This window comes from Gorilla gorilla, chromosome 13 (assembly GCF_029281585.2).
Source record: "Gorilla gorilla gorilla isolate KB3781 chromosome 13, NHGRI_mGorGor1-v2.1_pri, whole genome shotgun sequence".
NCBI classification, from domain to species: domain Eukaryota; kingdom Metazoa; phylum Chordata; class Mammalia; order Primates; family Hominidae; genus Gorilla; species Gorilla gorilla.
Genome location: NC_073237.2, coordinates 25,091,272 through 25,119,205, shown reverse-complemented (window position 1 = coordinate 25,119,205; position 27,934 = coordinate 25,091,272). Strand labels below are relative to the sequence as shown.

At 38.1% G+C, this 27,934-nt stretch overlaps 1 protein-coding gene across 4 annotated transcripts in view; it reads left to right on the top strand.

Moving 5' to 3' along the window:
• DCAF10 (DDB1 and CUL4 associated factor 10) overlaps window positions 1-23,906 on the top strand; it is a 61,391-nt gene extending 37,485 nt beyond the window's left edge. The window contains exons 3-7 of one of the 4 annotated variants that reach the window (XM_019033600.4): window positions 4,013-4,210; window positions 16,667-16,869; window positions 19,121-19,231; window positions 21,945-22,090; window positions 23,039-23,906. In XM_019033600.4, the coding sequence (XP_018889145.2) occupies window positions 4,013-4,210; window positions 16,667-16,869; window positions 19,121-19,231; window positions 21,945-22,090; window positions 23,039-23,407 (1,027 nt within the window). In that variant the 3' untranslated portion in view covers window positions 23,408-23,906. The remainder of the gene's footprint in view (window positions 1-4,012; window positions 4,211-16,666; window positions 16,870-19,120; window positions 19,232-21,944; window positions 22,091-23,038) is intronic. The other 3 variants (XM_031014921.2, XM_019033601.3, XM_055351526.2) reach the window with 3 other exon arrangements.
• The last annotated feature ends 4,028 nt before the right edge of the window (window positions 23,907-27,934 follow it).

Sequence of the window (27,934 nt, the reverse complement as noted above, 5' to 3'; positions counted from 1 at the left end):
AAATATGTGGAAAATATATGCAATGCACAGTATTTGAAAAACGGATATATTATCTTTAAAGATTTTTTTTACAACTCAGTAATTAAAATAATACTGCAGTTGTAAAATCAGCAAGGAACATGAACAGCAAAGAAATATATTTTTCTAATAAATGTGAAAAAGTTTCAACTTTACTAAAAATAAAAATTTCAACTTAAAACAAGATGATTTTTTTCCTAGCACTTAGGAGAAAGTTTTTTTAAAGACCTATGTGGCAAGGATTTGGGAAAATGGACACTCTCCTAACTGCTGATGCAACTCCATATTGGTATGTTTTTTTGGAGAACAGTTTGGCTACATTAAAAAAAACTTACATTAAAAAAATCTCATTTTACTTAGCAACATGTTTTTCTGGAAATATACTTAGAGAAATACATAGGGATGTGATTAATATTTGGCTGTAAGTATGCTCATCTTAGTGTTTTCTAGTAGTAAAAAATTGTAAGCAATCCAAACACCCAAAAATTGCATATTCATTTTAAAAAGAAGCCGGGCACAGTGGCTCACTCCTGTAATCCCCAGCACTTTGGGAGGCCGAGGCAGGCAGATCACCTGAGGGTCAGGAGTTTGTGACCAGCCTGGCCAACCTGACAAAACCTGTCTCTACTAAAAACACAAAAATTAGCTGGGCGTCGTGGTGGGCGCCTGTAATCCCAGCTACTCTGGAGGCTGAGGCATGAGAATCACTTGAACGTAGGAGGTAGAGGTTGCAGTGAGCACCTGGGGGATAAAGCGTGACTCTGTCTCCAAAAAAAAAAAATTAAAAAGAAAAAAGGTTTCAGTTCTTCATACAGTGAACACTATTCAGCCATTAAACATGATTTTGTTAATAAATCTTTAATAATGGCAATATGTTTTTGAGATAATATTAGATTTAAAACAGAAATTAAGCTAAACATCAATAAAGTGGTTATTTTTGGTGATGGATTTTTTTTCTTTTTCTTTTTTTTGAGACGGAATCTTGCTGTGTGCCCCAGCTGGAGTGCAGTGGCACGATCTCAGCTCACTGCAACATCCGCCTCCCGAGTTCAAGCAATTCTCTCCCTCAGCCTCCGAGTAGCTGGGATTACAGGCTCCCGCCACCACGCCCAGCTAATTTTTTTTGTATTTTTAGTAGAGATAGGGTTTCACCATCTCGGCCAGGCTGGTCTTGAACTCCTGACCTTGTGATCCACCCGCCTCGGCCTCTCAAAGTGCTGGGATTACAGGCGTGAGCCACTGCGCCCAGCCGATTTTTTTTTCATTAAAAATATTTTCAATAGAAATGTTTTTTGTTATCGTTATTTTTAAAATAAGAGATGGGGTTTCGTCATGTTGTCCAGGCTGGTCTCAAACTCCTGAGCTCAAGTGATCCATCCATCTTGGCCTTCCAAAATGTTGGGATTATAGGTATGAGCTACCACGCTTGGCCAGGAAATGTATTTTTATAATTAAAAAATAGTTACTGGTAATCACCATAGAATAAATCCATAATGTATTCCCTAGTCATCTCTACTTTCCCACACACAGCACTCCTAACTGCTGCTTCTCAGAGGGCACCATCCGCTCACATGCCTGTGTGTCTTTGCTTAGTAACCCTGACCACTTAGGGAGTTCCTGCTCATCTTTTATTCAGTTCAAATGATAACATCATGAAGTCTTTCCCAGCCACCCTCTTTGCTTATTCCACACAATTATTTCATGTAATTATGTAGTTACAGTGTCTTTTCTGCTAGGCAGTGAACTCCTCTTTCATTTATTTTGTAAGTATTTGTTGAGTGCATATGTGTCTGGCACCATGTGTATTGTATACTGCAGATCTAACCATGACCCTAGGCAGACAGGTTCCTTCTGTCTTCAGGGAGTTTACAGTAAAGTTGTTCCTTACAGTATAATATTAAGTATTATGATAGAAGCTCCCAGAATGCTTTGGGAGCTCAGAGAATTGGTAGGTGTACCAGGCTGGTTAAACAAGGAAGGCTTCCTGGAGGGGACAATAGCCGAATACAGTTATATGTCACATAACAACGTTTCAGTGAGTGACACCATATACAACAGTGGTTCCAGAAGATTATAATGGAGCTGAAAAATTCCTATTGCCTAATACTTACTATGTTATACTTTTTATTGTTATTTTAGAATGTACTCCTACTTAAAAAAAAAAAAGTAAATTGTAAAACAGCCTCAGGGAGGTTCTTCAGGAGGTATTCCAGGAGAAGCCGTTGTTATCAGGAGATGACAGCTCTGTTCCTGTTATTGCCCCTGGAGGCCTTCCAGTGGGGCAAGATGTGGAGATGGAAGACAGTGATATTGACGATTTTTACCCTGTGTAGAACTAGGCTAATGTGTGTCTTTGTTTTTAACAAAAAAGTTTAAAAAGTAAACATTTTAATAGAAAAAAGTTAATAAAATAAGGCTACAAAGAAAATATTTTTGTACAGTTTCACAATGTGTTTGTGTTTAAGCTGTTATTACAAAAGTCAAAAGTTTAAAAAATTAAAAATTCATGAAGTAAAAAAAGTTATAGTAATCGAAGGTTAATTTATTACTGATGAAAAATTTTTAAATTAATTTAGTGTAGCCTAAGTGTACAGTCTTTATAATGTCTACAGTAATGGACAGTAATGCCCTAGGCCTTCACACTGACTCACCCCTCACTCACTGACTCACCCCTCACTCACTGACTCACCCAGAGCAACTCCCACTCCTGCAAGCTCCATTCATGGTAAGTGCCCTATACAGGTGTAACATTTTAAATCTTTTATACAGTACTTTTACTGTATTTTTTCTATTTTTCAATATACAAATACGATTGTGTTACAGTTGCCTACAGTATTTAGTATGGTAACATGCTGTGCACACTTGTAGCCTATGAGTGATAGGCTATATACCATATATACCATATAACCTCAGTGTGTACCATCTAGGTTTGTGTAAGTTCATTCTATGATGTTCACACAACAACAAAATCACCTAAGGACACATTTCTCAGAATGTATTCCATCATTAAGTGACACATGATGGTATTAAAAAGAAAGCAAGAATTAGCCAGATCCAGGGGCAGGAGGAAGGTTGTTTCACCTAGCAGAAACAACCTGTGTAAACGCCTGGTATTTGAAAACTGTGATCAATTTTAGGAAGGTCGTTATGGTATTTGTGGATATTGGGGTTGATTTCTGACAATTATATGTAAATTTATCTTAGAAGAAGCACCAGAATTCATTTCTTCTGTAAGAGATTAGGATAACAGCATGTATTACAGAAAGCATCCTAATGTTAAATTAAACGAAAATTCAAGTGTGAATAGTAGTTTATTTTTTAAGTATTTGTATTAAATATATTCTCACTAAGGATTGAGAAGTTAGTGTAAAATAATAAAAAGTCTGAATTATAGAGTATTTTAAGCCTATTTTGTAATTTTCTTGATTGGTCCTAATAAAATGTTGCTAACAGATTATTTGGGAAATACCTTTCAGTTAAAAGATTCAAAATAATGGCAATTTTTACAGCAATTTTTGTATGTAACTGTGTTCTAAATAGAAAAAGATGTTCCTTGTAGCAGAGCAAATATTTCTCATGATTTTGATTATGTGTAATGTGTCCCTCTCCGCAATCAAGTCTTCAAAACTTCCTCTATCTCCTATTAAATTCTCTCTCATCATTTTTGTTTCCTATAGAGATTCTGAAGTTCTTTTTTTCCCTTCTGTCACTGTTTTCCAAACACTTACCCCTATTTCCAATTTCAAATAAAAATCAGTAATTTAAAGCGAATGGATCCAATTGCAATGTGACTGTCATTAAATCATAGTATCCTGGCTCTGTAATTATGCAAAGTATACTTTTTATAGTATATCAGTCATTGGGTTTACATAGTGAGTGTGTAGTCCTTTTTTTCTTTCTTTCTTGTCTAGGTAATATAGTGACTGTTTCTCAAATCAATTTTCCTTTAAAAAGAGATTAAATGAACCAGGGTTTTGTTTTTCTGCTTTTATAGATTTCTTGATAACCGGCTGTTTGCTACCTGCTCTGATGACACTACAATAGCACTATGGGATCTGAGAAAATTGAACACCAAAGTATGCACTTTACATGGTCACACTAGCTGGGTGAAGAACATCGAATATGATACTAATACAAGACTCTTAGTAACATCAGGATTTGATGGAAATGTCATTATTTGGGACACTAACAGGTTTGTGAATAGGAGACCATGTTAGGATTATGAACAAAAACATTTTTTTTAAAGATGGTGAACAAATTCAGTGTTCTGTCCTAGAGCCTCAAGAAGGAAACTGGCTTTAGGAAAAGCAACCAAAAAGTGATGATATATTTTGTTAATTGTACCTAGTCATATACTGCAACTAAAAATTTTCGAGAAAATTATACAGGAAGGAGACCAAGTAGTATAGTTAATGATGAAAACTGGCTTATAAAAAAAGAGTTTCCTGAATTTAAGGAAAAATATTTTTGTTATTTCTCCTGTGAAACTAAACTGTTTCTCACTTTTTCTTCCCTCAATTCTACATATATTTATTTTGCAATTTTTGTTCTTTGTTTTCATGCATTAAAAGAGTAGTTCTCATTTGGAATGGTACTGATCTCAAAGGGAATGTTTAGAAATAAAGCGTGGGGCAGTTTTGGTTGTCACTATGGGGGAAGAGAACTATCTACTAGCATGTAGTCGGCAAGGACCAGAGTTTCTAAACATCCTGCAGTACACAGGTCAGTGTGCACAGTGGACTAGTTGTCCCACCTAAAATGCCAGTTATGCCTCTGTTGTGCAACATTCCAACAAAATGTCTCCTTATAAAGAAATTGATATTTAAAGAGTTGAAGTTTGAAAAACAATTAAAATATGCCTGCTTTGCTAGCTATGGTGAAATGATAATATAGTAAACACACCATGATCATTTCTGTGTATATTTTTGTTGTTGTTTTTGAGACAGGGTCTCGCATTGTCACCCAGGCTGTAGTGCAGTGGTACAGTCACAGCTCACTGCAGACTGGATCTCCCAGGCTTAAGTGATCCTCCTGCCTCAGACTCCTGAGCAGCTAGGACTATCGGCATGTGCCACCATGCCCATCTAATTTTTTATTTTTTGTAGAGACGGGGTCTCGCTATGCTGCCCAGGCTGGTCTTGAACTCCTGGGCTCAAGTGATCCTCCTGCCTCAGCTCCCAAAATACAAGGATTACAGGCATGAGCCACTGTGTGTGGCCATCATTTTCGAAATATTCTTTTTAGAGGTCATATGTAAAAAGAGAGGGGCTATTCTTGGAGATTTCTAGCTACTCTTTGAGTGGAAGGCAAAAACTATTGGTTATCTTTAGACAAAGACAAGCATACCTACTAAATGAATTTGTTTACCAAAATTTAGAAATAAAATTTGAATAGAAATATAAATGTAACTTCCAAATTAGTAGAGGGTAAAAAACTAATAAAACATGATCAATCCCATAGAAGCAGAGAAGGGAAGGAAAAAAGATAATTATTTAAAAGAACAGGTAAATTAGGAAGCACAAAACTAGTCATATACTGCAACTAAAAAGTTGGAGAAAATTATACAGGAAGGAGACCAAGTTGTATAGTTCATGATGAAAACTAGCTTACAAAATAAATTTCCTTAATTTGAGGGAAAATATTTTTTGTTATTTCACAAAGCATAAAACTAGTAGGCAGATAACCTAAGCTTCAATCCAAATATTAATAACTGTGATAAACGTATATGGAATAAACTGTCCAGTTAAAAATAGTGTTAGATTAGATTAAAAATAAAACAGAACTGTATTTTCTTTGTAAGGGACACAGTTAAAACATACAAACCTAGAAAAGTTGAAAGTAAAAGGATAAGAAAAAACAAACAATTATACGTCAAAGACAAAACAGTTGTAGCTACATTAATAGCAAACAAAATAAAGTTTAAGGCAAAAAGCATTACTGATAAAAAGGTACTATAACAAAAGATTAATTTCACTAAAATATAAAAGCTTGTATGCACCTAAAAACATAGCATAAAACTATAAAAAGTAAAAGTGGACAGAATTACAAGAAAGAAGTGAGAAATCTCCATCTCAGTGGAAAATATTAACAGCATTCTCTCATTTACTTATCTAGATAAGATAGACAAAAATGGGCCGGGCATGGTGGCTCACGCCTGTAATCCCAGCACTTTGGGAGGCTGAGGTGGGCAGATCACTTGAGGTCAGGAGACCAGCCTGGCCAACATGGTGAAACTCCGTCTCTACTAAAAATACAAAAATTAGGCCACGTGTGGTGGCTCACACCTGTAATCCCAGCACTTCGGAAGGCCGAGGTGGGTGGATCACCTGAGGTCAGGAGTTCGAGACCAGCCTGGCCAGCATGCGGAAACCCCATCTCTACTAAAAATACAAAAATTAGCCAGGCGTGGTGGCTGGCACCTGTAATCCCAGCTACTTGGGAGGCTGAGGCAGGAGAATCACTTGAACCCAGGAGGTAGAGGTTGCAGTGAGCCGAGGTTGTGCCACTGTACTCCAGCCTGGGCCACAGAGTGAGACTCTGTCTCAAAACAATAACAACAACAACAACAAAAATAAATAAAACACAAAAATTAGCAGGGCCTAGTGGCACACGCCTGTAATCCCAGCTACTGAGGCAGGAGAATCGCTTGAACCTGGGAGGCGGAGGTGGCAGTGGGCCAGCCTGGGTGACAGAGTGAGATTCTGTCTCAAAAAAGAAAAATAACAACAACAACAAACAAAAATGGATAAGGCTGTGGAAGATTTATATATTATTAATAAGCTTGATGTATTACACATATTTAGATTTCTGCTACCAACAACTAGTGAAAACATCCTCTGAAGCAAACTTAGAACCAGTACAAAAATTGAGCATGTACTGAACTACAAAGTAGGTTTCAGCTGGTACCAAAGAACTATTATCACACAAACCATTTTCCCTGTTCTTAGTATCATTTAGTTATTAATTAAAAATTCTCACGTTTAGAGACTTATAAACTCACTTTTAAATAATTTATGGATCAAAGAAGAAATCATACTGAAGACAGGTTGAAAACTGATGAACTAAGCATCTTACTCAAAAAACTGGAAAAAAGTAAAAGGATAAACCCAATGAAAGTAGATGTATGGAAATGATAAGTGTAAAAGCACAAAATTGATGATGTCAAAAATGAAAATATAATAGAGGATTTTTAAAAGCCTGCTCTTTGAAAAAAGCTAATTGAATAGGCAATTATCTGGCAAGATTCATCAAGAGAAAAAAGACATAAATAACTAATATCAGCAATAAAAAGGAGACAACAATATAGAAGAAGATGATAGATGAGCTTTATCCCTATATACTTGAAAACTTTGATGAAATAGCCACTTTACTAAAAAATACACCTTAGCAAAACTGGCCAAGGAAGAAATAGAAAACCTGAAGTAGACCTATTACTAGGACTAATATTTAGCCAATATGTACTGGTTCAGCTGAAGTACTGTTAAAAGATTGAACTTCTTCCATACCAATTCGTAAACAGGCACTGCCCTGAGTTACCCTCTGACACCCTCTGACTACCCAGGCCCCTCTTCTAGAGATACCTCCCACAAAACCTTCCTGTGATTCAGCAGCAAAAGTCCCCCTTACACAATATGGCGATTCCAGGACCCTGTTCCAGCACAGCCATCTGCATCTATTCTGACTGGCAAGTGTTCATGAGGTGCTTGCTATTTAAATATTCTGAATATCACCTCTGCCACAGCCATTAAAGAAATGGAAAAAATGAGTTAAAAACTACCTACAGTACTAATAAAAGAGCAGGTCTGTCAGTTTTACAGGTGACTTCTACCAAATATTGCAAATAAGAGAGAACATTCTAATTTTACTAAACTGATCAGATTACTGAAAAAGGGAATTCTTACATCATGTATAAAATTAGTATGACCTTGATACCCGAACTTAACAAAGATAATATTAAAAAAAAAGAAAGACCAATCTGTAATATGAATGTAAATACAAATATTCTAAATGCAAAGAAATTGAACCCTACATTATAGTAAATATCATGACCAACGTTGGGCTTACTCAAGGAATGAAAAGATGGTTTATCAATAGAAATTGTATTAATATAATTACCCACATTAACAGATAAAATGGGTAAATCTGTATGATTGTTTCAAATGAGGAATAAGATTCAACATTTAGTCATAATTAAAAACAAAAGAGAGGAGATATCATAACCAACCTTACAGAAATTAAAAGGATTAATAAGGAGTACTATGAGCAACTTTATGGCAACAAATTAGGCAACACAGATGAACAGATAGACACCTAAGGAGTCACAAATTACTGAAACTGGCTTAAGATAAATAGAAAATCTATTGACTTATAGACCTACAGCAAGTAAAGATATCGAATTGGTAATTTTTTTTTTTAAGATGGAGTCACTGCAACCTCTGCTTCCCAGGTTCAAGTGATCCTCCTGCCTCAGCCTCCTAAGTAGCTGGGATTACAGGCATCCACCACCACCCCTGGCTAATTTTTGTATTCTTAGTAGAGACAGGGTTTCACCATGTTGGTCAGGCTGGTCTCAAACTCCTGACCTCAGTGATCTGCCCGCCTCGGCCTCCCAGAGTGCTGGGATTACAGGTGTTAGCCACTGTGACTGGCCTGAATTGGTAATTTAAAAATACTCCCACAGTGAAAAGCCCAGAATCAAATGGCTTCACTGATTAATTCTACCAAATATTTACATAGTAAATAATAACAGTCCTTCACAAACTCTTCCAGAATATAGAGGAGACAGGATATTTTCCAACTCATTCTTTGAGTCTACTATTATCCTGATACTAAAACCAGACAGACACCATAAGAATAGAAACTACAAGGCTGGGTGTGGTGGCTCATGCCTGTAATCCTAGCATTTTGAGAGGCCAAGGTGGGCGGATCACTTGAGGTCAGGAGTTCAAGACCAGCCTGGCCAACATGGTGAAACCCCATCTCTACTAAAAATACAAAATTAGCTGGGTGTGGTGATGCATGCCTGTAATCTCAGCTACTCGGGAGGCTGAGGCAGGAGAATCGTGTGAACCTAGAAGGTGGAAGTTGCAGTGAGCCAAGATCACACCATTGCACCCCAGCCTGGGGCACAAGAGTGAAACTCCATCTCAAAAAAAAAAAAAAAAAAAAAAAAAGAATAGAAACCACAAATATTCCTAAAAAAAAAAAAAAAAGGATGGAAAAATCCTCAACAAAATATTAGCAAATCTAACAATATATATAAACATTTTTATGTCATCACCAAGTGGAATTTATCCCAGGAATACAGGGTTGGTTTAACTCCCAAAATCAGTTAATGTAATACATTATACTAATAAAGGTCAAAATCCATATGATAATCAAGACAGAAAAGCACTTGACAAAATCTCTTTGTGATAAAACTAGGCATAAAAGGGAATGTATTCAAAAGCTAAGAATCTTGCTTAACACTGAAAGACTGAATGCATTCCCCCTAAGATGGGAAGCAAGGCTCTCACCCTTTTTTTTGAAATTATACTGGAGGTGCAACATTGCACTGGAGGTGCAATCAGGTAAAAAAAAGAAAAGGCATTCAGATTAGAAAGGAAGACATAAACTGTCTTCATATGCAGGAGATATGTTTCTGTATATAGAAAATAGTAAGGAACCGACCAAGAAATCCACTAGACCTAATAAACAAGTTTAGTAAATTCGCAAGACATACAATCAATTGTATTTCTACTTATAAGCAATGAACAATCCAAAAATGAATGAAGAAAATAATTTAATTCACAATAGCATCAAAAAGGGTAAAATACATAGGAATAAAATTAACAAAAGAGGTATGAGATTTGTACACTGAAAACTATAAAACATTGCTAAAGGGAATATAAGAAGTTGTAAATAAATGGGGAGATAGTCCATGTTCATGGATTCGAAGACTCCATATTATTAATTAATAACAAGTATTGGCAAGAATATGGAGAAACTGGAACCCTGATTGCTGAAACCCACATTGCTGGTGGGAATGTAAAATGGAATAGCCACTTTAGAAAACAATTTGGCAGTTTCATAAAATGTTAAACATGGAGTTACCATATGATCCACCAATTCCACTCCTAGATATCTATTCAAGAGAAATGAACATACATGGCCACACAAAGACTTTTACATGAATATTTATAGTAGCACTCATAATAAGCAAAAATGGAACCAATCCAAATATCCAGCAAGTGGTAAATAGATAAACAAAATGTGGTGGATATATGCAACAGAATACTATTTAGCAATGAAAACGAACAAATAATTGATACATGCTATGACATGGATGAACCTCAAAAAATTATGCTGGGTGAAAAAAGCCAACTTGCAAAAGACTACTTACTGTACGATTCTATTTATATGAAATATCTAGAATAGGTAAATCTATAGAGACAGAAAGTTGATTAGTGGTTGCCTGGAGCTGAGAGTGGGAACAGAAAATGATTGCTAATGGGCAGGAGGAATCTCTTAAGGTGATGAAAATGTTCTAAAACTGGATTGTGTTGATGATTGCACAACTCTGTAAATTTACTAAAAAATTACTTAATTGTGGCCTGGCATGGTGGCTCACACCTGTAATCCCAGCACTTTGGGAGGCCAAGGGGGGTGGATCACCTGAGGTCAGGAGTTTGAGACCAGCCTGGCCAACATGGTGAAACCCCGTCTCTACTAAAAATACAAAAATTAGCAGGGCATGATGGTGGGCGCCTGTAATCCCAGCTACTCAGGAGGCTGAGGCAGGAGAATTGCTTGAATCCAGGAGGTGGAGGTTCCAGTGAGCCAAGATCATGCCACTGCTCTCCAGCCTGGGCGACACAGCGAGACTCCGTCTCAAAAAAAAAAAAAAAAAACAAAACTTAATTTACACCTAAAATGAGTGAGTTTTATGGCATGTAAGTTATACCTCAATGAAACTCCTGAATCATTAATTTAACTAGAGATAGAAGGAAATTTATCAAAAGTATATACTAAAAAATTATAGCACATTTTAAAATGGTGAACCTTAAGAAGATTTCTCCTTAAAATCTGGAAGGAGAGCTTGCTCACTGTTACCACTACTGTTCATCAGTGTCATGGGGTGGGTGAAGCGGGGGAGGGTACTAGTTGGTGCAATAAAAGAAGGAAGAAAACAATTATATATGGATTGGAAAGAAGAAAACAGTATTATTCACAGATGATATATCAGGGGTTGGCAAACTATTTCTGTAAAGGACCAGGTAGTACATATTTTAGGCTTTGTGTACTACATGGTCTCTGAGCCGTCATAGATGATACATAAATGAATAGATGTGGCTGTGTTTATACAAACTTTCTTTATAGAACCAGGCAGTGGTCAGGCACAGTGGCTCATGCCTATAATCCCATCACTTTGGGAGGCCAAGGTGGGAGGACTGTGTGAGCCCAGGAGTTTGAGACAAACCTGGGCAACATAGTGAGACCTCATCTCTAAAAAAATTTTAAAACATGGCCAGGCATGGTGGCTCACACCTGTAATCCTTTGGGATTACAGGTAAAACTTTGGGAGGTTGAGGCAGGCAGATCATGAGGTCAGGAGTTCGAGACCAGCCTGACCAATATAGTGAAACCCCGTCTCTACTAAAAATACAAAAAACTTCGCCAGGTGTGGCAGGTGCCTGTAATCCCAGCTACTCAGGAGGCTGAGGCAGGAGAATCGCTTGAACCTGGGAGGCGGAGGTTGCAGTGAGCCGAGATCGCACCACTGCATTCCAGCCTGGGCAACAGTGCAAGACTCCGTCTCAACAACAACAACAACAACAAATTTAAAACATTAGCCAGGTGTGGCCGTGTGTGCCTGTAGTCCCAGGTACTCAAGAGGGCGAGGCAGGAGGACCCCTTGAGCCCAGGAGTTCAAGGTTTCAGTGAGCCATGATCGCACCACTGCACTCTAGCCTGGGCAAGAGATTGACACCCTGTCTTTAAAACATAAAATAGATAAAAGTGGGCCAAATTTGGCCCATAGGCCAAAGTTTTCTAATCCCTGATCTATATAGAAAATCTTACAAATTCCTCAGAGAAATTATCAGAATTAGTAAGATTTAACAAAGGTCATTAGATATAAATTATGGAAGACAGTAGGGAGGTTCCTGAAAAACTTAAAAATAGAACTACCATATAAATCCAACAATCCTTCTACTAGGTATATATCCAAAGGAAGTTAAATCACTATGTCGAAAAGATATCTGCACTCTCATGTTCATTGCAGCACTATTCACAGTAGCCACGATATGGAGTTAACCTAAACGTCCATCAATGAATGAATGGATTAAAAATGTTGTAATATACACAGCAAAATACTATTCAGCCTTAAGAAAGAAGGAAATTTTGTCATTTGCAACAATACGAATGAGCCTGGAGGACATTATATTAAACAAAATAAGCCAGGCTCAGAAAGACAAATATCACTTACATGTAGAATCTAAAAAAGTCAAAAACTCATAGAAGCAGATAGTAGAATGGTGGTTACCAGGGACTGGGGACAGGTGGGTGGAGTACAGTTGGGGGAAACTTTGGTCAAAAAATACAACATTTCAGTTAGGAGGAATAAAAGTTCAAGAGCTTTATAAGGTACAACATGATGACCACTGTTAATGACAATTTACTGTTGTTATTATATATAATTGAAATTTGTTAAAAGTAGATTTTAAGTTTTATCATCATAAATGCTAAGTATGTGAGGATATAAAATATATATATATATATAAATTAGCTTGATTTAGCCATTCCACAATATATACATATTTCAAATATCATGTACACCATTAAAAAAACTCATTTTTTAAGGCCTGGTGCGGTAGCTCATGCCTCTAATTCCAGCACTTTGGGAGGCCAAGGCGGGTGGATCATTTGAGATCAGGAGTTCGAGACCAGCCTGGCCAACATGGTGAAACCTTGTCTGTACTGAAAATACAAAGAGTAGCCAGGTGTGGTGCCACACACCTGTAATCCCAGCTACTTGGGAGGCTAAGGCAGGAGAATTGCTTGAACCTGGGAGGAGGAGGCTGCAGTGAACCGAGATTGTGCTATTGCACTCCAGCTTGAGCGACAGGGTGGAATATAGTGGCACAATCATAGTTTACTACCACCTTGTCCTCCTGGGCTCAAGCCATCCTCCTACCTCAGCCTCTCAAGTACCTGGGACCACAGGTGTGACACTCTGCCTGGCTACTTTTGCATTTTTTCATAGAGACAGTGTCTCATTATATTGCCCATGCTGGTCTCTAACTTCTGGCTCAAGTGATCGTCCCACCTCGGCCTCCCAAAGTGCTGGGATTACAGGCATGAGCCACTGCACCTAGCCAATAAGCAAATTTTAAAATAAAGGGCATAAACTGCCTGGGCACAGTGGCTCACGCCTGTAATCCCAGCACTTTGGGAGGCCGAGGTGGGTGGATCACTTGAGGTCAGGAGTTTGAGACCAACCTGGTCAACATGGTAAAACCCCATCTTTACTAAAAATACAAAAATTAGCTGGGCGTGATGGCAGGCGCTTGTAATCCCGGTTACTCGGGAGGCTGAGGCGGGAGAATCGCTTGAACCTGGGAGGCAGAGGTTGCAGTGAGCCAAGATCACGCCACTGCATTGGGCGACAGAGTAAGACTCTGTCTCAAAAAAAAATAAAATAAAATAAATAAATAAATATATATGAAAATAGATATTGAAAAGTTACCCAGAATATAATATGAAAAAGATATTGAAATGAAATGAAAAGATAGAAAATATAAAGAAGCAAGTTATAAGAAAAGGAGAGTCAAACATGAATGTTTCATACATATATTTGGAGCTCTAAAAGAATAGAGAAAATCAGTGAGAGGCAATATTGGAATAATGACTGAGAAACTTTCAGAATATATGAATAATACGAATCTTAATACTTGGAAAGTCAAACGAATCCCAATAAAGATAAATAAAAAGAGATCCAAATTTACATATGCCAGTGAAATTGCAGTCCTCTAAAAACAGAGAGAAGATTAACCAGAGGGGGGAAAAAAGATAAATTATGCAAAGTAACAGTCAGACTAATAGCAGACTCACAAATAGTAACAATGGAAAATAGAACTCTGTGGAAAATTATCCTAAATATTCAGAAGGAAACAACGACCTAAAATTATATGCTAAGCTAAACCTTTATTCAATAAGATGAGTTGAGCTGGGCATAGTGGCTCATACTTATAATCTCAGCACTTTGAGAGGCTGAAGTGGGAGGATCACTTGAGACCAGGAGTTCAAGACTAGCCTGGGCAACACAGCAAGACCCCATCTCTACAGAAAATTTAAAAATTAGCCAGGAGTGGTGGTGCACACCTGTAGTTCCAGCTACTCGGAAGGCTGAAGTGGGAAGATTCCTTGAGCCTGGGAATTTGAGGTTATAGTGAGCTATGATTATGCCACTGCACCCCAGCCTGGGCAACAGAGGGAGACCCAGTCTCTTAAAAGAGAGTGAAATAAAGATTTTCAGAACAGGCTGGGCATGGTGGCTCACGCCTATAATCCCAGCACTTTTGTAGGCCAAGGCGGTGGATCACCAGAGGTCAGGATTTTGAGACCAGCCTGGCCAACATGGTGAAACCCCATCTCTGCTAAAAATGTGAAAAATTAGCTGGATGTGGTGGCAGGTGCCTGTAATCCCAGCTACTTGGGAGATGTATATTGTACAACATGATGACCACTGTTAATGACAATTTACTTTTGTTATTCTATATAATTGAAATTTGTTAAAAGTAGATTTTAAGTGTTATCATAAATGTTAAGTATGTGAGGTTATATATATATATATAAATTAGCTTGATTTAGCTATTCCACAATATATACATATTTGAAACATCATGTACACCATTAAAAAATTTTATTTTTTTTAAAGGCTGAGGCAGGAGAATCGCTTAAACCCAGGAGGCGGAGTTCACAGTGAGCCAAGATCGCGCCATTGCACTTTAGCCTGGGCAACAAGAGTGAAACTCCGTCTCAAAAAAAAAAAAAAGATTTTCAGAACAATAAAAAGCGAGAGCATTTACCTCAACAAAGTCTAACTTTAAAAAATTCTGGCCGGGCATGGTGGTTCATGCCTGTAATCCCAGGCATGGGTGTGGTGGTGCGTGCCTGTAATCCCAGCTACTTGGGAGGCTGAGGCAGGAGAATCTCTTGAACCCGGGAGGCAGAGGTTGCAGCGAGCTGAGACAGTACCATTGCACTCCAGCCTGGGCGACAAGAGCAAAACTCCATCTCAAAAAAAAAAAAAAAAAAAATTCTGAGGGATATACTTCAGAAAGAAAGGATCAAAAAAGGAATTTTGGAGATGAACGAAGGAATGATGAGCAAAAAGATTGTTAAGCATGTATGTAAATCTCAATATACATTGACTGTAAATTCTATTTTTTTTTAACAGCTGGAAGTTTTACAACTTTTTCTTCTGGTACTCATTTTCATTATATTTTCTCATAGAATTATATCCTGTTATATGCTCAGGCTGGTGTGCAGTGGCGCAATCATGGCTCACTGCACCGTCCACATCCCAGGCTCAAACCATCCTCGCACCTCAGTCTCCAGCTAACTTTTTATTTTTTGTAGAGACAGGGTCTTGCTATGTTGCCCAGGTTGGTCTTGAAATCCTGGGCTCCATCTGTCCTCCCGCCTCAGCCTCCCAAAGTGTTGGGATTACAGGTGTGAGCCACCACCCCCAGCCTACTGATCATTCTTATTGGCATCAAAAATATGCACGTAAACTGACATTAATTTTAAAAATTGTTTTCTGTGACCACAGGGCTATTAGTGTTACATTTCTTCTGGATTTAATGATCATTACAATATTATTAGTCCACAATTGATTAAAACAACATGTATTATTTTAAATAATAATTATTAACATAAAAAGTAAAATTTATTGGAAAGACATCTCATTTTTGAAGTTTCAATTTTTTTTTTTTGAATAGAGACAGGGTCTGTCTGTCTGTCACCCAGGCTGGAGTGCAGTCGTGTGATCATAGCTCACTGCAGCCTCAAACTCCCAGGCTCGCGTGATCCTCCCACCTCAGCCTCCTGAGTAGTTAGAACTATGAGTGCACACCACCACACTCAGCTAATTTATTTTAATTTTTTAAATTTTTGTAGAGATGGGGTCACCATCTTGCCCAGGATGGTCTTGAACTCCTAGGCTCAAGCAATCCTCCTGCCTTGGTCTCTCAAAGTGCTGGGGTTACAGGCATGAGCCACCATGCCTGGCCTCAAATATTTTTTAATTGACACATTGTATAACTGCACATATTTATAGGGTACAATTTGATGTCTTGATACATATATGTTGTATAATGAGCAAATCAGTATTAGCATCCACTTATCATTCCTTTGTGGTAAGGACATGTAACAGTCACTCTTCTAGCTATTTTGTAATATACTGTATCTTACTATTAACCATCATCACCCTACTGTGCAATATTAATACCCTAGAACTTATTCCTCCTAATTGTAATTTTGAGCCCATTGACCAAGCTCTTCTCATCCTCCTTACATTTTATTTTGAAGGGCAAAAAATATGATTATTACTGAACCGTTATATTTATGATAACTCTAGACTTTGTTGGCTTGGTTTCTCCTGTAGGTATACAGAAGATGGGTGTCCACATAAGAAATTCTTTCACACACGTTTTCTCATGCGAATGAGGTTAACACCAGATTGTTCCAAAATGTTGATTTCAACGTCCTCTGGATATCTCTTAATTTTGCATGATCTTGACTTAACTAAGTCTTTAGAAGTAGGCAGCTATCCCATTTTAAGAGCAAGAAGAACTACTTCAAGTTCAGGTAAGCCTTTCTTTTTTGGTCAAAAAGATTTTTCTCGAGAATCTCAAACATAGAGATGATACAGGTTTCTTTTCTGAGAATGATAGCAGGAAAAGGGAAGACAATTTTTTAAAAGGCATTCTTTAGAAAGCTCAGTGATGGGTTTTTATCTAAGCAAGTATAATGATTTGTATGTATCTCTGACATATCATTCATATGTACCTCTGAATCACAAATGGACTAGGAGGAATAACTGCTGACCCTAAAGTATTTTCTTTTAGCTTTATGCTAGCCACAGGATCTTTTCATCAGTAATTTTGAATCATCACTATCTCAAAAATTAGTGATGGCACAAGGTCTTAAGTCCTTCTGGAATCAAGCAGAGCTTTTATTAAATTATGGTCAATATAGAGTTTTAGTTTTATCTGTATCCTAGATTTACAGATGTCCAGACACAGGTAGCTGGTGCCATCTTATCTCATTACTCTCTAAACGCTCTCTTGCTAAAACTCTGTCTCTTCTCCCATTGCTGATTTTGTTAGACTTAAGAGAATTTAGGGTTCAGAAAAATGTACGTATTGTGTTTTATCAACATTTGTGATTTTAAAAAGACTATATTTCATCTACCTTTGGGAAAGAGGGGACTGGTGTGGGGACATACCCATCATTTACATTATAAACAAAAATCCAGGGGAAAAAAGACTTAAGCATTTGGAACATAGAATGCTAATAAATTGCTATTAAAAGACAGCTTTGAATGGTTGGGGCCAGGTGCGGGGGCTCACACCTGTAATCCCATCACTTTGGGAGGCCAAGGTGGGAGGATCGCTTGAGCCCAGGAGTTCAAGGGTAGCCTGGGCAACATAGAAAGACCTCATCTCTACAAATAACTTAAAAATTTAGCCAGGTGCAGTGGCTCACGTTTGTAATCCTAGCACTTTGAGAGACTGAGGTGGGCAGATCGCTTGAGCCCAGGAGTTTGTGACCAGCCTGGGCAACATGGTGAAACCCTGTCTCTACGAAAAATACAAAAATTAGGCAGATATGCTAGCATGCATCTGTAGTCCCATCTACTCAGGAAGCTGGGGCAGGAGGATCACCTGAGCCTGGCAGGTTGAGGCAGCAGTGAGCCATGATTGTGCCCCACTGCCCTCCACCCTGGGCAACAGAGAAAGACCCTGTGTCCAAAAAAAAGGAAATGAAAAAAAAGGTTGGAATCTTTCTCCTTGTGCACAGGACCACTTCTGAAGATTCCTTTGGGAAAGTACAGACATCATTGACTGCAGTGCCTGGCATAACTGTTAAAAGTAGAAATTTAAGTTTTACCAACTTACTTGCAAACAAGGGATTTCATAAATATACGAGTATAATCCTTTGAGATTCAAATTTGCCTTTTAAGTTAAACATGATAAGCAACTCTAATTTAGTGAGAAATAGTGATTTTGAATGTCTAGTTGGCCTATTTCAACTCAAAAACCAACAAGGTTTTCAGTTTTCTAATGGTAATTCTGATACTAAATAACATTACAGGAAATTAGACTAGTAAGAATTCTTAACATAGGTATGGGACCACTAGCAAAATGTGATGATGAAATAGACATTGCTATTTGGAGTAATATATCAGACTCCACTACCTGATACTCATTTTATTTTTTTCAATGTAAACTTTATGTCACATTTCACAGTATTCACATAAACTTGGCACAGTGGCGCATGCCTGTAGGCCCAGCTACTCAGGAGGCTGAGGCTGAGGCAGCAGGATCACTTGAACCCAGGAATTAGGAGTCCAGCCTGGGCAACATAGCAAGATCCTTGTCTCAAAAAAAAAGACTATTCACGTAATTTCAAGAATGATAATGGAAGTTTTTGGTATACTTTAAAGAAGAATCTCTTCATGTTTCTGGTAATGGGCCTGTTGTTTGGACCCTATTTTAACATAAAACAATAGGCTTAAGAGCTTAGTTTTCATTTTCATGGAATTTTTGGGTTCCATTTTAGTACAGAAATGATGAGGATCCAAAGACGCTCCTATGATTATTTGGTTTTTCATTTTTATTTCACATAGTCAAGTCTTTGATATAAAAGATTCAGAAAGGGACTAGATCTTAGAACACTTCAAAGAGCTGTCTTGCCTTCCTCAGTCTTATAGGCCAGTGATATATGAGCATTTTTTAAAAATTTTAAAACTATGGTTCGAGTAGATAATTAAAAAGTTAAGAGCCACTACCAGAGTTATGCTAGGTTTATTGTCAGAATTTTTTATATTTTTAAGATTTGACCACTTCATCAAGTTCATCTGGTCCTAGAGTTTCTGGCTCACCTTGTCATCATAGTGATTCTAATTCTTCTGAGAAACACATGTCACGAGCCTCTCAAAGAGAAGGTAGGTTAAAAGTTGGATTTTATAATCTTGTAACAACAGATTATGCCAATCTGATTAATTATTGATTGATTAAAACCAGTTTTATGGTTTTAATCCATAAAAATAAAAGCAATGGAGATGAGGTGATTTATCCCTCAGTCATCATCTTCAAAAAGCTAACCGAGAGTCCCTGGGGTTGAATATCTTGAGTTAAATCTTAATAGAACTTGAGCTTTGGTTTTATTAGCTGGACTTAGTTTGGTCTAGTTTGGAGAGGAAGTAGTTCAGACATATAGATTTCAATCAAGATTGTTGTGAAAATTAAATGAGCTTATGCATGTGAAAGCTCTGTATAAATATAAGGCATGAATTTTCAGGTAATTGTGAAAGTCACCTGGTTACCCTCAGACTTTTTGCTCTGTCATTTCCTTGTCTGTGCAATGCCTGACGGCTTCAAAGGGTTTGTAGGATAAAGTGAGCTACCATCTGGCTCCTCTCTGTATTTCCCAGTTTTTTCCTAGCCATTCCGGCAGAACTAGCTGCTCTGCCCTATACCTTCCACCACACGCCCCCCAGCTGAAATGGTTTCTGCCTATACAAATTCCACATACTGTTCCTCTTTATACTAATTGACGTCTAAGCTCTTATACCATTCATTGTTTATTCTTCTCTTTGTGAACTGAGTATTAAGAGCCAGATATGGCTTGCTTTTTTTTTTTTTTTTTTTTTTTTTTGTCATTTTGGGTCACTTTTGGAGATAGACATTTCTCTACCTTGTTATTTTGGGCAGAGACTAAATCTTAGACTTCTAATTTGTGTTTTCAGTGGGTGGCTTTGCCTAGTAGATGCTGGTTATCTTGCATGGCTACTTATGTCAGTAGAATGGTTTAAGAGCTCTTTCTAACCTATATGGCCTATCCACTTGCCTCTGGATATTGAAGTCTGTGATATTTCACTTTAAGGTTAAAGGCTCCTCCTCTTAAATTTAAAGATTTATGCCCAGAAGTATAACATTTTTCCTTTGATTTGTAACACAAACATCTTTTGCAGATTCTTCCTGTTCTCCTTCTACTTGTGCTATGGGAAACAAGTCAAGGCTTCTAATAATCATTGAGAAAAATCTTTATTGATTGACTACACCATCCACAAGAAAAAGAAACTTAATTTAAGAAGAATAGTTAACATGCTTGCTTGTTATTGACCAGTGGTAAACACACAAACACAAATATACAGCAGTTCTATGCCACAGAGAGTTAAGAATGAGGGAAGAGATGATATATGAGGAGGCTGGGAAGAAGAGGAAAATGAGAGGGTGAAAAGAGAGGGAAAACATGGGAGAAGGTGGGGCTTATAGGTGAAGTTGCTCTAAATGTTGGAAATCCTGGATCTTCAGATGTCAGAGTATGTTAACACCATCCTTTGGCAGATATAATAGCTGTATAGAGCAGAGGCTTTCAAATGCATTTCAGCATTAGAACTCTATTTTTGACATGAAATCTGCTGTGGATTCTTAGAGATGTAGCACAAATAAAATCAAAGTAGCTCTGGTTCAAGAAAAATTAGGGAGGCTCTTGACCCTCCAGCCTTCCCCACTCCATCTACACCTCAGCCCACACGTGGTTCCCCACTTTTGCCATCTCCTGAGGAACCCCAAAGGAGCACAGTTAGCAAACCACCTACTTAGAATGCATTTCTTGTCTGGTTTTGTTATAGGTTTTCCAAATTAATTCTTAAAATAAGAGTATATTTTTCTCTAGAATTGTTAAAGTTCAATCATATGTGAAATAGTTATTTCAGTATAGTTTTGTTATAGCAGTGTAATTTAGAGCTTCACAGGTTTCTGTTAATGATGTAGTAATCTAAAGGGAATCTTTAGAAAGAAGGTAACACATCTGCTTGACAAGTAATTCACAAAGGATCTGACAGAGGGAGCTCAATACCTTCAAAATAACTCCTTCCACAGTCAGAGAAGTGTTGAAATATTTCTCTTGCTATTAAATTTCTAAGTTGCTTCCTTACAGTGTCTATGAAAGTGGTTTTTCACGCACCTGAAGGATATAACATACTCCTATTATTAACAGTGCCTTACTCCAGCAGTCATTTTCACTGGGAGTTAGGTAGAAGGAAATGATGAGGCATAGTAGAGTCTATGATTGGCAATGTCTCCCATCCCTTGTTTTGACATGCCTTTATGTGAGGTGTCCTTTCTTACCTCCAACATTTTATTTTTTGTTTATAGTGTTGTTATTGCAGGTGCTTAAGTCCTGATCTTTTTATTTGCTTAAAAGGCAATCCTCATGGCTTCCAAGTATTTCCTTCTCTGGACCAGAAAGCACCAGGACCAATGAGAGGAGAATTGATACCTTTTACCTTTCTAGAGTCCTTTCATGTCACATAACTTTGGTTCTTACTTAAATAAATAGCTTTCTGAGATGTAAGATCCAAATAAAAGAAGCCCTAGTCAGCTTCTATGCCTTAGACTTAGGTCAATGACGATTACTGCTGTGGGAACTTGGATCTTTTGTTCTATTTATACCCTTTACCCACACCTTCACCCCGCCAAAACTCACACACCATACATTGGGGAGTACCACGCTCTTTAACATATGGTAGCATAAGGGGCAGACTAAGGAATGATGGCATGGGAGGTGGCTGCCAGAAATAAAAAGCTTTGATGAACTGCCTTAGTTTTTTGATAATACGAATCCCACATCCTCATTTTCTTATATCTCAGGAGTTTCACCACGAAATAGTCTTGAAGTCGTAACCCCTGAAGTTCTTGGTGAGAGTGACCACGGAAACTGCATCACGTCCTTACAGCTGCACCCAAAAGGCTGGGCCACTCTTCTTCGGTGCTCAAGCAACAGTGATGATGAGGAGGTACAGGCAGCAGCACTCCACCTTCAACAGGGCTCATTGGACAAATTGCCATTGCCGTGTGTGCAGACCTTAGGCCGATCGCTGACTGCAGTCTCTGCCTTCAAGGGCATACTGCTAGAGATCCTGCTTCTCGACTCTCCTGTTTCTGTCCTCTCTTGCTTCATATGGTATCATTATCCCTTCCAAACTCTTCTTATTCCTCTCCTGCTGGGGTTGAGCAAGGTGGGAGGTACTTTAAAGGCCAGCATCAGCTCAGTTTTTGCCCAGCTTCTTAAATCTTGCCTCTTTCATCTCACCCTAAAAAAACAAACAAACAAACAAACAAACAAAAACCCCTTGTATAATTAACATAGGTCTGAAATGTTTCAGCTAAGCTGGCTAAATGTGAGATTTTACTAAGCCAATTGAGTATCATAATTTTCTTTTTTTAAAAACCAGGGGAAACTCTGGGAAAGGAAGGGACTATACTGATGACTAGGGGGAAAGGTGTTAAATGACTTTATGATTCTCATCACTCTGGAAAGCAAGAGTCTTCCAAGGATCTCACTGGTCCTAGAGGCCACAACTGAAAGGAGAGAAGAGAAGAGCCTTTGAATTGTGTAGGGGAAGAGGTAAGATACTCTAGGGCTTGGATGTACTCCAGGAATTTTTAAAATATCAACATTGTTGTTGCCCTTAGAAAAGAGAATGTATTACTGCAAAAGTCACAGGCAGCCTCAGGGAACAAAAGGCTAAAGCATCATAACACAGAATAACCTCAGCTTATGAAGATAAGAAAGTATGGGGCTTACAAGTTTTGTTAGTTGGGAGGGGGATAGCATTATTCTGAGTGATTTCTTGTAAAAATTCTGTGGCTTTGGCAATCTGTTGAGCTTTTTAAAAATAAGGAATATCTGTAGCACTATTTGGGCTCTGTAACCTTGGTTTGTCTCCCTTCTCTCCCCCTAGTGTACTTGTGTCTATGAATTCCAAGAAGGAGCTCCAGTGCGACCTGTCTCACCTCGCTGTTCTCTACGACTGACTCATTACATTGAAGAAGCCAATGTAGGCAGGGGTTACATCAAAGAACTTTGCTTCAGCCCCGATGGACGAATGATTTCTTCCCCACATGGCTATGGGATTCGCTTGTTGGGATTTGACAAACAGTGCAGTGAACTTGTTGACTGCTTGCCCAAAGAAGCCAGTCCCCTGCGGGTGATCCGTTCTCTGTACTCTCATAATGATGTGGTACTGACAACAAAGTTCTCTCCAACACATTGTCAGATTGCCTCAGGGTGCCTTAGTGGACGGGTTTCTTTGTATCAGCCAAAGTTTTAGGCACAACTTACATCAAATAAGGAACTCTTCTGGTGTTTGACTTAGGAATTGCTTCAATTTAGATGAAGTATTTTCTTTTTCGAAGATCTTATAAGTTTGGGTCAAGATCCTGGTTCTTATGGGTCCATGAACACACTTGTGACCTTAGTACTTGGTCATCCAGCATCATACAGGCATCTCCAAGTTAGACTCTATGCAGCATCATCTTTTTCAGCATTCCTCTGCTCCTGCTGATCTGTGCCACTGAACTCCAGTTCTTCTGGTCATTTTGCATGGTAGCTCTTGTCAAGTTCCTTCCTTCCTCACTCTCTATTTCACTTTCCCTCTCTGTCCCTCTCTTTCTTTGTGTTTTTTGATTTTGGTGTCAATTTTGTGGACATTTGGCAGGAGTTTTGACTGGGGTAGGAGAAACCCATGACATTAGAATTGAATAAAACCTAGAATTTGGATATTGGCATATTGGTTGTTGAAAAATAAATTTCATCCTCACTTATGAGTATACTTGGCCTTTTAAAGTTACTGTTATGTTTATCTATATTGAGCACAGATAATGGCATTATTCTTATAATTGTTAAGATAGTCTTGCAACAAAATGTCTTTTAAGTTTCCTGTTAAAATTATAAAAAGATTTTCATGGTGAGAGGGATTTTATTGTGAAATTCTAGAAAAAAATATTATCACCTCTCTTTGTAATTTACTTTACTTGTATGAATTTAACATCTCTAGCATGTATCCTTACTTGATATTTTGTTCCTATCAACAGCATTAGAAAGGAAAGGAGACAGAATGAGCTTTGGTTATTTCTATTGCACAGAAAAGGATTTTTAAAATTAGATTAGTATAATATCTGGCCATAGAGTGATAAGAACAATATGACTTAGATTTTCTGTATTTCATCTGCCAGATTATTTGAATCACACAGGATGATGTGTTAACAGTATTAGGGTGGAAGAGGAATCAAGAGTAAAGAGGTAGGGGTTTACTCATTTTTCTTCCCTGAGCCAGGTGTGACAAGCCAACTCTGTCACCATTCGTGAGGGGAGAGTTGCAGTCCTCTTCAAGCTGTTATCATAAGTACAGTAATCAGTTACTTGGATATCAAGACTAAGTGCTGATATGAAGACTTGCCTTTGTGTTTTGTTATGAAACACGCAAGCATAAAGCAGGACTCAAGCACAAGGCTGACTGTTCTACTTTGAATAACAGCTTCCTTGCAGTCTCCTCCACATGGGTGGCACTGTGTTTAGAAGGGATTACCAAAGGCTGGAGCGATTTAAGCTATGCACTAGCCTTGCCCTCTTAGGTTGCATTCTCTTTAGGCCACTGGTTCTCAAACATTAGGGTGCACTGTAACCATTACAGAGCTTGTGAAAAGTGCAGAAACCTGAGACTCACCTTATGAGATTCTGATTCAGCCAGAGGGAGGACAGGAATCTGTATTTTTCATAGCAACCTCAAGTAATCTTTATTCTGAGGGTCTCTGGATTCCAGGTTGAAAAACACAACCTTAATCAGCAGTAAATTCTTCTCTACTCGGCCAGGCGCGGTGACTCACGCCTGTAATCCCAGCACTTTGGGAGGCCGAGGTGGGTGGATCACAAGGTCAGGAGTTCGAGACCAGCCTGACCAACATGGTGAAACCCCATCTCTACTAAAAATACAAAAATTAGCCGGGCGTGGTGGTGCTCGCCTGTAATCCCAGCTACCCAGGAGGCTGAGGCAAGAGAATCACTTGAACCCGGGAGGCAGAGGGTGCAGTGAGCTGAGATTGCACCACTGCACTCCAGCCTAGGCGACACAGCGAGACTCCGTCTCAAAAAAAAAAAAAAAAAAATTCTTCTCTACCCATTTGGGCTTAAGACAATTCCCAGAAAGTGTTTTCATTATTTAAAAAATAATAATAGTAAATGAAAGCAATTTTAGAGGTGGAAAATACCTTAGAATGGAATCATTTGCATTACTTGACAAATGAGAGAAGTGACATGACTTGCCTAAGGTCATCCTGCAAAGTTAGTGGCAGAGTTGGGACTTGAATTCCAGTCTTCTAATTCCTTGGTCAGGGCAATTTCTACTGTGTTATGCTGTCTGTTAGAAATAATGACTTATGGACACTTTGTCTTTAAGTTGTATTATTGTAAATACCCTTAAACTGGCCAATAGATTTTAGAAAGGCAGGCATGGGAGTAGATGCTGAGAATTCTAGCCATAAGAAGAAAAGTATTTTAAGTCTTACAGAAATGTTTAAACAACCCAAAATACATGAATAAAAATGACATTTCTTTGTAGGACCTGCCAACTAACTATTCACACACATTTATAGAGGTTATAAGGATCTTGGCTCTAGAACAAATTTTTGAAATTAGATCATTTTGCCATGGATGTTAACAAAATTGGAAATTTTTTGTCATTGAGAAAATTATCACAAAGCACAGTAAATACATATACTTACCATACATTTTGTAAAAAACACATTTTTTAAAGAAAATAGGGATGGGCATGGTGGCTCACGTCTGTAATCCCAGCACTTTGGGAGGCCAAGGTGGGAGGATCGCTTGAGCCCAGGAGTTCCAGACCAGTCTGGGCAATATGGCGAAACCCCATCTCTACCAAAAATACAAAAATTAGATGGGCATGTTGGTACACGCCTGTAGTCCTAGCTACTCAGGAGGCTGAGGTGGGAGGATGGTTTGAGCCTGGGAGGCAGAGGCTGCAGTGAGCCAAGATTGCACTATTGCACTCCACCCTGGGCGATAGAGCCAGATCCTGTCTCAAAAAATAAAAATAGGCTGGGCATGGTGGCTCATGCCTGTAATCCCAGCACTTTGGGAGGCTGAGGTGGGAGGATTACTTGAGTCCAGGAGTTCAAGAACAGCCTAGCCAACATGGTGAAACCCTGTCTCTACCAAAAATACAAAAATCATAGCCAAGCGTGGTGGCAGGTGCCTGTAATCCCAGCTACTCAGGAGGCTGAGGCAGGAGACTCGCATGAACCTGGGAGGCAGAGGTTGCAGTGAGCCGAGATCGCATCACTGCACTCTAGCCTGGCCAGCAGAGCGAGACTCTGCCTCAAAAAAAATAATAATAATAAAATAAAATAAAATTAGTTTTGGAGGTGAAAACACCCAAACTGTTATTATTTAAAAATACCTACCAAGTACTGTGGTCATATTGACATTCAAAAGAAGTCTCATAAATCGTATCAACTCTGGAAAGAGTTCATGTCAGATGCTAGACCAGCAAGTTACCCAACTCAAAATTTAGCCAATGATTCTTTACTATAGAGTACCTATCATGTGTCAAATAATATACAGACTTCACTACTAACCCTCACAAAAACTTGCAGGGTAGGTGGAATGAGCCCCAATTTAATTTGGAGGTAATAGTGGGTCAGAAAGATTAAATGACTTGCCTTAAGTCATAGAGTTAGCAGTGAGTGGCAGCACTGGGATTCAAACCCAGGTTTGTGTCTTTTTGTCCAAAGCCTGTGCTTACTGCTTTACCATTGTGCTCTTTAGTTTGTAAAGTATGGTAAGCTGGCCTGTTATTTGTTTAGTATCTTCTGGAATTTTTTTTTTAATTATAGAGCTAGCTTACCATGTGTATCATGTAAAAAAAATTTATAAGATTAACAATTTCCATGAGAATATCATAAACTCAGGGCACACATTCTGGCCATTCCTAACTCAAAAACTTCAAGCAGAATAAGCAGCTATAAAATAGAAAAGAAAAATTAAGGATAAACGGCATTGTGAAAAAAAACAGAGCCACACAGATGAGAATTAAAAATTAACAGCCAGCAAACTCAAAAGAACCTTTGTCCTCCTTGAGGTATGGTGATGATCAAAAAGTTAGCAAGGAATATTAATCAAGGAATTAAAGGGCATTAGGAATGCTATAGTATTGGAAGAAATTACATCTTAACATTTCAAAGCCCCATTTCACTTAAGAGTGTAAAATCTAATCTGATGTTTTTTAGTCTGAATTTTATTCAGTAATTTTTATTCATAATTCATGATAATTGGTAATGTAGTATAATTGTTAGTAAATGCAGTACAAATTGTTCTCCTGTCTTAAAAAGTTTTCCGCAGAACAGTGCATTTATGGCAATGCTATGTTTAATGAGTTAGGGACATCAAATATATAGTAGCTCCTTATTTTCAGTTGTGAAAATGAAATGGCTAAAGCAGAAGAGACGTCTATTTTAGTCTTCTAAAAACGTGTGTGGGTGGTCTTTTTTCCTCAGAAGCCCAAAGCACATGTATATTTTGTTATTTCTCCTTGCTATATTCCTGAGACTATACTAAAAACTTTAAGAAAAGGAACAAGAAAAAGGTAAATTCATGTGTTCCCTACTGCTGTGTCTAGAACCAAGATCACATTATATCATTGTTAAAATTGTGTTATCTAGAAAGTGCAATATAGGGAAAACACTCTGAGAATCTTTTAAAAGCCTAGTGTTTCCCTTATTTGTCAGAATATGTGGTACTGGCATCCATAAGTATCTTTTAACTTGCATTTAGCAGGACA